At 46.7% G+C, this 13,510-nt stretch overlaps 1 protein-coding gene across 2 annotated transcripts in view; it reads left to right on the plus strand.

Annotated features, from left to right (window-relative positions):
- The first annotated feature begins 2,894 nt into the window (after nucleotides 1-2,894).
- LOC105907788 (protein jagged-1b) overlaps nucleotides 2,895-13,510 on the plus strand; it is a 32,668-nt gene continuing 22,052 nt past the window's right edge. Inside the window, exons 1-2 of one of the 2 annotated variants that reach the window (XM_031573467.2) lie at nucleotides 2,895-3,648; nucleotides 7,427-7,744. In XM_031573467.2, the coding sequence (XP_031429327.1) occupies nucleotides 3,424-3,648; nucleotides 7,427-7,744 (543 nt within the window). In that variant the 5' untranslated portion in view covers nucleotides 2,895-3,423. The remainder of the gene's footprint in view (nucleotides 3,649-7,426; nucleotides 7,745-13,510) is intronic. The other variant, XM_031573468.2, reaches the window with a different exon arrangement.

Raw genomic sequence — 13,510 nt, forward strand, 5'->3', positions numbered from 1 at the left:
GAGAGAGGGGGGGGGGGGGGGGGGGGCGGTGAAGGATGTCCTGTTTCACTGCCCTCAAAAGCAGCTTGGGAATGGGTGTAGATTCCCCAGTTAGCTGCAGTCAGATGGAGGATCATCCTGAAATGATCAGAGCAGTTCCTTTAAAAGCAACATGTTCATTGATGGGACTTCCTGATTGGAGCAGCATAGTTAAAGGTTGTGTTTGACAAACAGGGTTTAATTTGTAGAGGTTCTCCGTCTGAAAATAAGGTAGCACGTTTCAGTGTTGAATAGTTATTGAACAAAAGTAGCCAACAGTGATAAAACTAACTTTTGGATATGACTAGCTACTACTTAATATTAAAGTGGAAAACATGCCAGCGTTTTGAGATGTTGAGATATCAGTGATGGACTGAACACAGGGTTTATGTAAAGCAAGCATGAAAAAAGGGAAGATGGCCCTTAATTCTAGCTGTCAGGCTGTTAAAAAGAGTATTTCTCTGTGTTAAATAATTGACTGGGTGCTTATTTAGATGCTCTGGTCTGAAACAAATCTACAGTCCATGTAAACTATATGGAACTTGTTTATATAGAGATCTTGTACATAGATGAAGTTGCTTAAAAATGATTTCAGGAGGAGCTTAATGCAAATTTACCAGTGAACAGGGAAACTTGCTTCTTCCCCAGGACAGCATAATGGTGCACATTTAATATACATTCCTCTTCATTTTCCCAAGCTTTGCTCAGTCCCCTATTTTGCCTTGAGAAAACGCTGACCTTAACTGCTGGGGCGGCAAGAGAGTTGGTGCGTGTGTGTGTGTGTGTTTCTGTGTCCCAAACTCTTGGCGACATGCCTGGCCACTTTTGGTCCACCAACACTGCAGTCTTTGAGTTGCACGAGGAAGCAGTGCGTAGGATAATGACCGTGTAGGGCGTTACATTTGCAATGAGATATGAGGAGGCCAATTGCATTCCAGGGAAGAAAGTGACAACACAATATGTTCACATGATAGATATTAAGTGTAGGCCTACTAAGGGGACTCAAACAGTATACACATTTTATTCATTTCAATTTGTGACATTTACCAAGTAAATTATTTGTTGCATCAGTAGGCCTATTCTCCCCATTCTTCTTGACTCAATAGCATGTGCTAAGACATTTTACCCCTTTATTCGTTGGTCTCGGGTCTGAAGTTATGGTTTGGATGCTGTGCCTCAGTCACAAGGGGTGCAGGCTATTTCAAGTATGTGGTTTAGTCTTAACTCAGAGTAAGTGGTAAACCTTCTAATATAAGAGCCCTATGACTTCATTCCCCATTCAAAGCCATAGTGCTGTTCTTTAAGGACGTTTACCACATACTCTGAGTTCACTGAGGTTACTCAGGTTTGTCACTAAACCACGTGCTTGGAATCCCCTGTGGTCTTCGCTAGGCTGTCTTTGTCGGCTACACCACGGGTGCTGAATCTGACAGGTGCTGCGTAAACGCCCCTAACTAACCCCTAAGGCTACATCTCTGCGCGATTTACATAGCGTCCATCAGATGGCGACAATTTCTTAAGTGCCTATAACTAACTGGACAGAGCCTCTCCGCAGTGATTGACCTTTAATGGCCTACTGTGACGGATGTCAAACCTGTCTTGTCTGTGCTCTAGTCTCCCGAGAAAAAGAGAAAACATCTGTGATCTACTCCCACATGCTTTGGTTCAGAGCGAGTGGCCATTAAAATTCAAAGCATGTCCGAGGTCAGTGCCGCTATATGCTAATCACCGCTGCCTGCTTGAAGAGCCCTCTGTTCTGACCATGGGTCACCACTCTCAGAAACAAGCGGTTGCCAGGGACGTCAGCGTCAGCAACAAGTCCATCCCAGGAGTCACAGAGCTGGGAGACGGAAAAAAGGGGAGAGGGATTGTGAAAGAGTGAGGGGGTGGGTGTGGAGAGTCTATAAAATTGGCTCATTATTTCAAGCATAAAGCTGTTACATTGTGCATGGACTTTGGACTGACACACGGGCAGGAACTGCTCGGTAAAGGAAAAACATCTGACTATACCAAAATAGGAAACATTAAAGTCTTAATTGTAGTTGCAGTTTTCATTTTAATTGGATACTCTCCCCTGTAAGGCTATTTGTCCGAGGGCCGTTGAGCAGAGTGGTCAGTCACATACGAGCGTCCAACGGAAGCAGGCCACTATCTACTTACTCCCTCCGTGATCACGCGTCGTGATTGTTGCCTACTGCTCCCAGTAATGTCGGGAGAGGGGGGGGGGGGAGTAGTGCGGCGTCCACAAGCAAAATGCTCAATCAAGCGTCTTAGGACCATTAAGAGGGCCCCTCAAGCCTTAGAATGTCAACGAAGTAACCCAGTTCTGCTACTCTTTGTTTTCACTCAGACCTAATAGTTGAGTCAGTGAAAGAATTCCTTCTCAACTTTTATGATGCGGTGATAACAAGCTGTTTCATAACTGTGCTCCCCCATAGAAAGCGTAGTAACGAGCTGCTGCCAGTGTCTTTGTCCACTCTTTGACAGGGACTTAATTGGCGCGGCAGCTCTTTGATCTAAACCAAAGATTAACTAGAGTTTGCGACTAAGACGGACCCATTATTCCATAATAGGACAACACACCCGTGAAAAACGTATTGAGACTTTAGATGATAGTACATAGTCTTCGTGGTTCGAGCTGGTTTGAACTCATTTTAAGTATATGTCTGATTCAATTAGGTCAACTGGAAATTATGTGGCTTTTTATTTTAAAAGAAAGAAGCAAGAAAGACTCCCTTTGTTCTAATACAGGGCATACATGTATAAATGCATCAATATGATTTAAACAACTGTGTTACACTAAGTGCAGCAATCTGTGCCTACCTGTGACATGTCATTTTAAAATAATTAACCAGAGCACAGCTGACTGCACACACCAGCCACAGTTGACGGATATCCCCTGTCCGAGGACACACCCTCCTCGCACACTCACACACTAAACGCTCCGCACCGTCAGGCTTTTCCCACAAAGTGCGCCTACCAGACCCTCACTTCCACAGTAGCCAACACCCGCAGCACCACTCCACACATGCTGTGCGGATCTGATACATTCTCTTGCTCTGTCTACTCAACGAGTCGTCTGGGCGCGCCGAGTGAAAGCTGCAGCGTGCGGGGGTTAAAGGCAGGGGGGAAAGTCGCGTTGTAAAGAGTGAGTAAATGGGATGAGAGCTCAAGTCACTGAGCCAGCAGGTCGGACGCTCAAAGCTTCTTAACGGCAGGTGGAGGGAACAGAGAAGGCAGTGGTGGGGGCAGTGTTTTCCCTTGAGTAGACCCACCCTGGATACTGCTAAGTGTAGGTTTCAGGCAACCAGGCAGGTTGACCACCTCTACAGACAATTTCTACGGCCTCACCTTTACCGTCACTATCTCTCAGACTATAACGATGACCAGACCGTAAGTGAACCGATGAGAACCAATCAAGGAAACGGGACCCTCCACCGTTCCAAGACGCACGGTTTAAGTCTACAAAGCTTAGCCCTTGTTATGGGAAGATACGTAGAGAAGGGTCAACTCTGGGGGGAAAGGAGGGGAAGAGGTTTGGGAAATGGCTTAAGAACAACAACAAGACACCCGGAACGAGGACAGACGAGGACCATGCTTTTTCTAGTCTCTCTCGCTTTGCAGTCACAGGTAAGCTGCCGATTAAGCGCTATTTTCAGCCGTCGTTTAACCCTATCGTGACTTTTGGTAGTTAGTGTTTGTTGGGGTGGGGGGGATGTGAACTGACAGGGAAAGCTATCCGTGCGTCCCTTTATTCCAGATTTTATGTGAGGACTTGACCGATGGCACCTGTTGTAGCGTCTGCTTGTTTATCATGCGTTGCACTTGTTGCTCCATGGACGGTCATATCCTTTCTTTTCCACATTTATGTTTGAGCGAACGTAGCAGGTCCAGTGGATATGAGTCGAAAATGCAAGTTTCATACCTACTATCAGGATAAAAATGACAAATTTGAAACTGAAAACAGCAAGCATGTAGCCATTATGTTGCGTAATTAAGTAAAAGGATTAAATGGCCAAATAATATTGTACCTGTTCTGTTGTATGTTGGTACTTTGAAATGTGTTTGCTGTTTATATATATATATATAATAACATATATTTGAATTTATATATGGCTAACCGGTTTTTGAACTTCACTCAGGCTAGTCATTTAGGTGAGCGGTAATGTGAGATGGCAGTTAGATTGTGTTTACATCATTACCAGTCTAAGCCCATATCTAGTAAAATTCCATTCAGCTGATGTACAGGAGTACAGTAGTGAAAATCTCACAGATTTTAGTCTGTCACTATTTTACAAGCAGATTTTCTGTACTACATAACAGCATTGCACACAGGTCATGTTCTCTGCAGACCTAGGCGTGTGTGTGTTTCCTGGCCACGGGTACTATTTTCAGTCTTGGGCTCCCCCCCAGCCAGTGCCTGTGTTCAATTGTTGAGACAAACAGCATCTCATTGCAGGGGCACAGTCTGAGGCGGGAGCTGCCTTTGAGGGCAGCAGTGGCATATGTGTGTGCTTAAGCAGCGCACCGCTGTGCAGGCAAACCTCTCCAAAGCACAGGGAGCGTGTGAATGTGGCCCTCCCATCGCCCAGTGTGTTTTCTCTTTGTGCACTCCATAGCACACACGGCCTGTAGACTGCACCAGAGATGCCTTAGTGTTGCACAGAGATTTACATCTCTGCAATCATCAGTAAGCTGCACCTCACTACACCTCATTCATTTTTCAGATGTCAACGCGGTAGGATGTTGGGTTAATGCATACAAGACATGAAATAATTGTGCATGCAGTATGTCAGGCTGTTATAGGGAGTAACTGGACAATGAACAGTTCTCCAGTGCAGTGGCAGACTAGGCATCAGAGAGTTGTGATAAAAGGTTTAACAGAGCACATCTGACTGTGAGAGCAGTGCACATCAAGGCATCTCTATGAACTGTATCGTTATGTTCTTGTCTCAATTGATTACAGGATTTCAAAAGACTGTGTGTGTGAGGGAGAATAGTTTGTTGCAGCACAGGGAACTGAGGGTACAATTAGTTCAGGGTTCTTAATGCGCTTTAAGGTGTTTAGGCATAAGAATAAGTGAAATTATTCAAATGATGTGGAGAATTATACAGTGTACAATTTCTCCAGTCACATTTTCTTAATTGATTTTTGTTCAGAGCAGAACCAAATGTACTGTGGTCTTGTAAGACATAGTTGTGAACTGTCTGAAGTCCATGTCAATGTCAAGTTCAAGTGCTATTTGCCCATGTTGGCTCAAAAGGAATCGGTTGTTGCTGTATAGCTAAAGGTTGCCCATATTTAGTTTTGAGTTAAGCACAGTCTGGAGAATTCAAAACCCAGAGCTGAAACACTGTAGCCAGTGTGTGACATTAGAGGGCTTTAATGGCGTCTAATGGATTCAGAGGCTCAGTTCGGAGATACTGTGAAGAGAGGAGAGGAGGCGAGAGGGGGGCCGTTGAAACTCAGGTATGATGGGAATGGCCATGGCAGGAGGGCAAACGGAGAGGAAGAAAGGGAGATGGAGAGTGATGCCCTGCCCGCTATGTCCACGGCTCGTTTGATGTGCCTGTGTTGAGGAGCCGGAGTTGGACAGTATGCCATGCGGCAGCAGAGCTGACAGTGCGCTCATTCAGCGGAGCCCTCTGTGATTCCGGCTCCATGGGGGTTTGCTGGTGGGTTACACCTTAGGCTTGTGTGTGTGTGTGTGTTTGTGTGTGTGTGTTTGTGTTTGATTTTGTGTGTGTGTGTGTTTGTGCGTGTGCGCGCTGGCTTATTTTTCCATGAGACAGTATTTTTTGTTTGTCCACAGTCTACAGTCTAGGTGTCTGACCATGATCCATGTAGGTGTCCAAGTGTGCTGATACAGCTGCCACGGGCTGTAGGCTCTGAAACGTCTCTGTGGAGCTTATTAGCAGAAAGAATGGTGTGTGTGTGTGTGTGTGTGTGTCTGTGTGTCTGTGTGTCTGTGTGTGTGTGTGTCTGTGTGTGTTAGTGAGTGAGTGGGTGAGAGAAAGAGAGAGAGAGTATGTCTTGACCTCTTATCTTTGAGATCAAGAGATGAAAAGAGTAATCACAACAATGGGAAAAGGAGAGCACACAGAGGGAGAGTTTGGGCACGCTATTCAAACAAAGGCAGAGAATAGAGGAGAGAGGGAAAGAAAGAAAGAAGGAGACAGAGGGAGAGGTGGTGACTGTTCCCAATGCTTACTGTCCCACGGGAGATGGCCACAAAGAGGAGGGACTGATATCAATACAGACAAACCATAAAAGACAGAAGTGCAGAAGAGAAGGGGAGGAAGTGCCTAACACTGGGGAGAAGAGAACAGAAAGGAGAAAACAAAGAGGAGGGAGGGAGGAAAGAAAAGCATGAGGATGGAAGAAACCTACGGGGAGAAGATGGAGACAGATAAAGGCAGATAGAGACGCAGATGGAGAGAATGATGGCTGCAGCGGGAGTGTAACTGTCCATTTGGACGGAGCGATTCGATTTCTTCCCTCTGCTTCTGTGGGCAGAGAGTGCTGTGAATCGATACTATCTGTGCCTCTGCTTCCCTGTGTCTTGTTGTGACTCTTGTCTCTGTAGCTGTCTGTGAGGACGAGAACTGTATTTAGTTATGGCCTTAGTCAGACTGGAAAGGTTGTCTTTGTGTGACAGGTTGTGAAAGGTTGTCCATGAAATGTAACACTGCTCTCCTGCTGCATGCCACAGATAGATACATCCACCAATCACCTCTGTCCCATGAGCTGTCCAATCATGTGGGATTATCGTCCTGTACGTGACAACGTCTTTTACACCAACATTTTGTATAAAAGATCTTGGCCGATGATCATGTCCACTTTTCTTCCAATGAAAATAAACCGCCATCTTTAGAATATTGTGTGTGTGTGTGTGTTGGTATGTCTGTGTTTGTGTCTGCAGAGAGAGGGCTGGAGAGAAAGAAATTGTTTTTTCACTGGGTGTAACCCTGCAGGCTAAAGAAGACCATTATATAAATCTTCCCTCTTTAGGGGGGACTGTGGTTCTGCAGCATCCTATCAATCCTCAACCAAAGGTCATAATTTATCTGCCCTTTCTCCACCACCCAGCCCACACTTGTCGTTAATATATTTGTGTTATTCCCTGTGGTGAAGTGCGATCTGGGTGGTAGAACTACCAACATAGCTGAATTGTGGGCTTCCAGACTGGGAGCGTTATTGTTTAAATATCTTTGCCAAACCCGCTGATGGAAGTTTGGCTCACCCGCCTGTTTAATGTGTTATTATTTGGCCATGAGTTGCATCTGGTACTGAGCTGGTACTTGATTCATTTTTTGGCACAGTTTGGTTTTAAGTGTCTCCTTGTTATTGTTAGAGAAAACACCAAACCTTTCTGTTAGTTACAGAATACTCTCTTGTCTCTTTCAGCTGGTGTGTGCGGGGGGCATGTTCGAGGTACAGATCCGGCAGTTCCAAAACCCTGTTGGCCTTCTGCAGAACGGGGAGTGCTGTGACCTCCTGTCCAACAGGGGGCAACGCTGCCCAGTCAGTGACCAATGTGACACATTCTTCCGGGCCTGTCTGAAGGAGTACCAGGCCCGCGTGGCCCCCACTGGAACATGTACTTTTGGGTCGGGCAGCACGGCAGTTCTTGGGGGCAACACACACTCTCTTCGCCACCACACACATGACGGAGGAGAAGGAAGCAATGGACGTATCAGCATTCCATTTCTGTACGCCTGGCCAGTGAGTACCATTGCACCTCTGATCACCATCATGACCTCCGTCATGACCTCTCAATGCCCACTTTGTCAGAAATGATGTCATGTTCTAGAGTTCAATATGGTGCTGTGAAGAGGGCATCAGTTCCATTGCCTGTTGGGATGGGAGGAAGGTACAACGGCATGTTTGGAATAACCATAGAATTTCACAGCTGTTTTGCTCATGTTGGGTAGGAATAACCATAGAAGTTCACAGCTGTTCTGCTCATGTTGGGTAGGAATACGTGGAAGCGCCACACTGAGACGGACCATAACCTGGTCATGCAGAGAATCTTGTGCTTGAGACCAGCAAGATGAAGACTAACATGACCTTGTTCCATTATGCAAAATAAAGTGTGAATTCTTTGATCAGTTTATTCTGTCCTTTAGATTCATTCTCAGGACTCAGATGGCTTTCAGACACTCAACAATGGTTCAGTTTATGATTGTTCCGTTTGCTATACATGAGATATGCAGACGAAACACCGATTATCCAATTCAGGGAGAAACTAATGGTGTTTTACAACTGGGATACACATGGTGATTAATGGTGTTTTCTTTGAGCTAATGGGTTTTGAATATTTTTGTTAGCCTAACCCTCCACCGACCCATTCTATTAATATAAATGACTCCGCCATGAAATACTGCATACCACAGCACTGGAGTATTTGTGCTTATCATCTCCTGATCCCAATTAGTGACAATTGATTTTTCTCTGTAGATAAGCAATGAACACTAAAACATATCTGGGAAGCAATTGTTTTGCCTTAGCTGATGGAGGTTTCATATGAACTTATGTATGACCACTGGCTCCGGGCTCTGAGACCTTGGGAGCCAGTGGAGCGATCATCTCAGCAGTTGGCTCTCCATAGTGAGGGTCTTTAAGCTGATTAAACTGAGCCTGGGACTCATTGATTAGAGTGGATTGGGAGAGAGAGAGTGAAAGGGGGAGAACTAAAGATAGCTGCGGGGGTCACACTCTATAGAGTGGGGAAGGTGTATTAGTGCTCCCTAAGGGTGTCAGGGGAGATGAGTCAGGAGATTCCTCTTGGAGAAGACATGCAGAGAGAGAGAGAGGGCAGGATGAGAAGTAGAGAGAGAGAGAGGGCAGGATGAGAAGTAGAGAGAGAGAGAGGGCAGGATGAGAAGCTGAGAGAGAGAGGGCTGGATGGACTAATATGTGCCAGGATAGACACGAGCCAAACGCCCACTTTGTCTGAGATGATGTCATGCCATTCTCTCAACAGGGTCTGACATTATGTGAGGTGGTTTTGATCCAATGCCTTCATGACCCAGACTTAATGATGGACTCAACGAGTTCATCTTAGATGTAGATACTTTTGAAGTGAGAGTGGTGTTACGTCCTGTCCTTGAATCTGTTGAAGTTGTTCACTGGCTTTAATGATTCATTTAAACCCAGGCAAATAGTGCTAACCATGCCAGCTTAAGACAGCCTGCTGCGAGGCCGTGTCTAGTGCATTTGCTTTCCAAACGCCTGGCTCGCTCGCTTCTTTGTTTCTCTTCCTCACCTTTAGTTGTTATCTCAAAGGCAGCCACAGTCTGTTTTTGTGTGTCCTTGGTTATCGCTGTGACGCCTGTTCTTCCCTTTGGCACTTTGGAATTAATTTGCTTTCTGTACTGTCTGCCACTGCATCCCTTTCCCTGCTTTATATCCATTAGAAGGCACCTTTCTCCTTTTACTACCTATTATTTCATTGACTCTCCTCTCATTATAATCCTTGCGTGTCTAACTCTACTTTCTTCACAGTCTTTTTTTAAGTCTTTGCGGTGCTGTGTTCCTTTTTAAGTGTTCGTGGTTGTTATTAGTAGTCCTGTAGTGTTCAGTGGTTGTATTGATCCTGCTGTGTTCTTATCGGGCCACAGCAGAGCTAGGATCCTCGTTACAATGTCAGGCTATTAATTCTACAGTTTTGCCTAATAGTCAAGGCTCACCTTGGCTTACGGTTGTGCATCGATACTGCCGGCTGTTCCCCACCAGTCCCCTTTCCCCTTTGCCCCGCTTCCCCAGCCGAAAGAGCCAAGAGAGTGCAGAGACGCTGAGAGGAACAATCATCAAACTGACCAAAGGAATTCCACCTCTGCAGAGTTGAATTAGAGACACACACACACACACCAAACCCCGTCACAACACTACTCTCCACTCCCACCCCCTTCATGACCCCCCCCAAATAAAGCATCCTGACCAAACAGTAGACCCCTATGTTAGTTTTGGCTCTCAAACTCCTAGTGGTGAAGATCTGTGCATTGTTGTAAACCCTTGGGATTAGTAGTGGTGGTGGTAGTAGTGATGGTGGTTGGAGGGGGGGAAGGAATGAAGTGCATCTCTCCCCCTGCCGGAGTGGCTGGAGGAGACACAAACGCTCCCAGTGTGTCGGGGGAGTCTCATCCCTCCGGCCGCACCCATCTGAAGCATTCTGCTGGCTCTTCTCCTGTAATTAATGTCTACAGCTCTGGAGCCATGCACCAGGCACAGAGGGCATCCAATCCCCTCAAAATGACTGGGCCGTCAAGCCCAGACTGATGTCCTATTGTGTTCTGGCTTTTCAGGGGGCTTGTGTCTCTCCATACCACCATTTTACTTCCTTGTTTTTAAAAGTCATTATTATTGTCTGGATTGGTTGGTTTTTATGACCTCTGGGTTTTGAGGGCGAATGTCTGTTCATAAGGAAGGGATCATAACAAGTGGTGCGAAAGCTTATATTACGTGCATAATTGTGTTCATATTGGGTTGTAATAATGTTTGCAATAATGTTCAAAGCTGACTGGAGCTTTGCTTGAATGCTTGGGACTTAATCTTTTGCAGCCCAGCTGTCCAGGCACAGCAGTGCTCAGGTTTGTGTCTCCGCAGAGGCCCTCTGGCATTCAGAGGCACACACACACACACACACACACACGCACACATACACATATACACACATACACACATACACACATACACACAGACACAAACCTGATCCATACACAATTACACCGAGTGAGTCAAAGAAAGACAAAGAGCACCAACAGAGATCATCCTTCCTTATGCTTATGTAATGTGGCATTTGGAACTGACTGAGTAATGTAATCAAATGGCATGCAATGAATTGTTTGCGAAAGCTTTTGACATAATTTACCATTTCTTGCCTTTGGTTACTGTGTTTTTGAGTGAGAGTGTGTATAAGGGTTGTGGGTGGGTGTGTGGGTATGCATTAACCGATATATTTGTGGTCATCATTGCAAGACAGTGGTCTGTGTAGTGCGTGCATGTGTCTCTCTGTGTTTCTGTGTGTGTGTGTGTGTGTGTGTGTGTGTGTGTGTGTGTGTGTGTGTGTGCAGAAATGTAACTGCAAGTGTGAGTGTGTCCCACATTGGCTGTGTCCTCAGGTGGAGGGGAGAAAGTGTGTGAGTGGCAGATCAGAGTGTGAGAAAATTCTCATCCAGAAAGCCAATCTGGATCGGTTTCAGGGCTGGGCTGTGGGGTGGTGGTGGGGGTGTAGGGGGTGTAGGGGGCTGGAAGAGGAGACGCAGGCCGCCACTGGGCCAGGGAATGAATGGATTTCTATGGGGAGCGCCGCGGCTGAAAGGGCAGCATTATCTGGCTATCTTTGTGTGCCTGGGGGAGGGGGGCGGGAGAGATCAGGATCCCACAGCCCCAGGTGAAGAGACAAACAGGTGAGCGCAGTCATTCTGAGGAAAGGTGAGCTCCCTTTACCGCTTTCCCTCTCTCCCTCCACTCCACCTCCCCCACTGCCTTTCTTCCATTCTCTCTCCCTCTCCGTCTCTCTCACTCAGCCTCTCGCGTTTATATCTGCCTCGTGGGTGCTTTCTTCGTTAATCTCCTCAGGGGTGTGGATGGGAGTATTAACGTGCTATTATTTGGCTGCGTCGCAACGCAACTCGCAACGGTTCTAGCCGGCGCTGCCAGGCCAGGAGGCTTTGGCTGCCGCTCCGCACCGTGTCGCGCGGCGCTGAGCCGAGTCCTAGTGGCTGCCGGCGTTCCCGTGATGACGGATAAGTGGCAACCGCTACTCTGAGTGAAGTCATCCCAAAAAATCCCAGGATGTCCTGCTTCCCCCCTTCTGCTATGTCTAAGGGTGGCATAGTATTTTTTGTTTTCTTTTTTGCCCCCTGTTCACCCATGAATTATAAAGATAGTTGAGCACTACTTACCACTAGTATGTGGTTGTTGTGACAGGACAAAGATATTAAACTCACTTTTTAAAGGCTGTACAGAGAGTGGGCAAGTCTGTATTTAGAACCTGGCTCAACAGGTCTGTTAACTGGGGGTACGAAAGAACGAAAAAGGGGACAATTACTTCGTTTTATTTCATGTGAGGACATGGGGTATCAGGTTGATATGTCCATGTGCATAAGTTATGTGCATATTGAACACAATGTAGTAGTTGGACTACTTTATGTGAGTAAGTCTGTGTGCGGTCAGTGATTCAGAAAGAGTGTGTGTGTGTGTGTGTGTGTGTGTGTGTGTGTGTGTGTGTGTGTGTGTGTGTGTGTGTGTGTGTGTGTGTGTGTGTGTGTGTGTGTGTGTGTGTGTGTGTGTGTGTGTGTGTGTGTGTGTCTCAATGCAGGCAGGTTTCTGTGGGCTGTAAAATGATCCTACTCTATTCTGTTGTGTTTTGTATCCCGGAAGATTCTGCTCCTCAGTTACCTTGGCATTCCTGCTGCCTGGGAACCACCGGGCGCAGTCACTATAGAATCGGAGAGAGGGAGTGCACCTACCACATTTTTTCTTCTCTTCCTTTCACTCTCTCTCCCCCCCCCCCCCCCCTCTCTCTCTCCATCAATATCTTTCTGTGCCTCTCCCTCTCTATCTCTAAAACTCCCTCAGGCACACACATGTACTTCACACAGAGGTCGGTACACACTTGTGTGCTTTCACATGCTTATCCACCAAGACAAAGCTAATTCCATTAAGAATTACTTGATATGTTTAGTGCAGATAAGTTAATAACCTTGGGGACAGTAGTCTCGGGGGATGCCTCGGATTAATGATTTCATTTGTGTGCAAATTGGATTGAAATGGAAGTTTCTATATTAGGTTGGGCAGGGAGAGGAGTGGAAGCTTTGCAATGATCACCTTGATGGAAAAAAGGACACAGCTTTTGAGCCGTGTGTGTGTGTGTGTGTGTGTGTGTGTGTGTGTGTGTGTGATAGAGAGTGTGAATGTGTCTACTGTAGTGGCTCCAAGCGCAAGACCTTCCATAAAATGCATCGATAAGCTCTTGTTCTGCTCCAGAGGTCTGTCGGTATCTCTCCTCATATCTCTCTCTCTCTCGCACTCTCTCTCTCTCCATCTTCCCCATCTCTTTCGTCCTCCAGAAGTCACTCAAGCAGCACCTCTCTCCCACCCACTACTTCCCACCTCTCTCCTTTGTCTCCATGCACTCCGTCTCTTGTGGTTTGTTTGGACCACGGTTCTCTTGCCTCGTATGATTTGTGTTGTTGCGTGGAACACATTTGACCTAGGTCTTTTCTCCTGTATACCTAATCTTCCATATGTATACACAGTCTACACACACATAGAGAGGGAGAGTGGCTGAGCCAGACGAGGTAATTTCCTGGGGAAGTCGGAGACGGCGGTGGTGGCGGAGGCCTGCCCCAGCTTCGGGCTTACACACCCAGCCCCGGCCATTCTCCTGACCGAGGAGCCCTAACCCCCAGCCAGGCAATTAACCCAGGAAGGGGCTCGCACTGAGCCGGGATGGGATGGGATGGGCGGCGGGTGGTGGGGGAG

The sequence above is a fragment of the Clupea harengus genome, chromosome 9 (genome assembly GCF_900700415.2).
Source record: "Clupea harengus chromosome 9, Ch_v2.0.2, whole genome shotgun sequence".
NCBI classification, from domain to species: Eukaryota; Metazoa; Chordata; class Actinopteri; order Clupeiformes; family Clupeidae; genus Clupea; species Clupea harengus.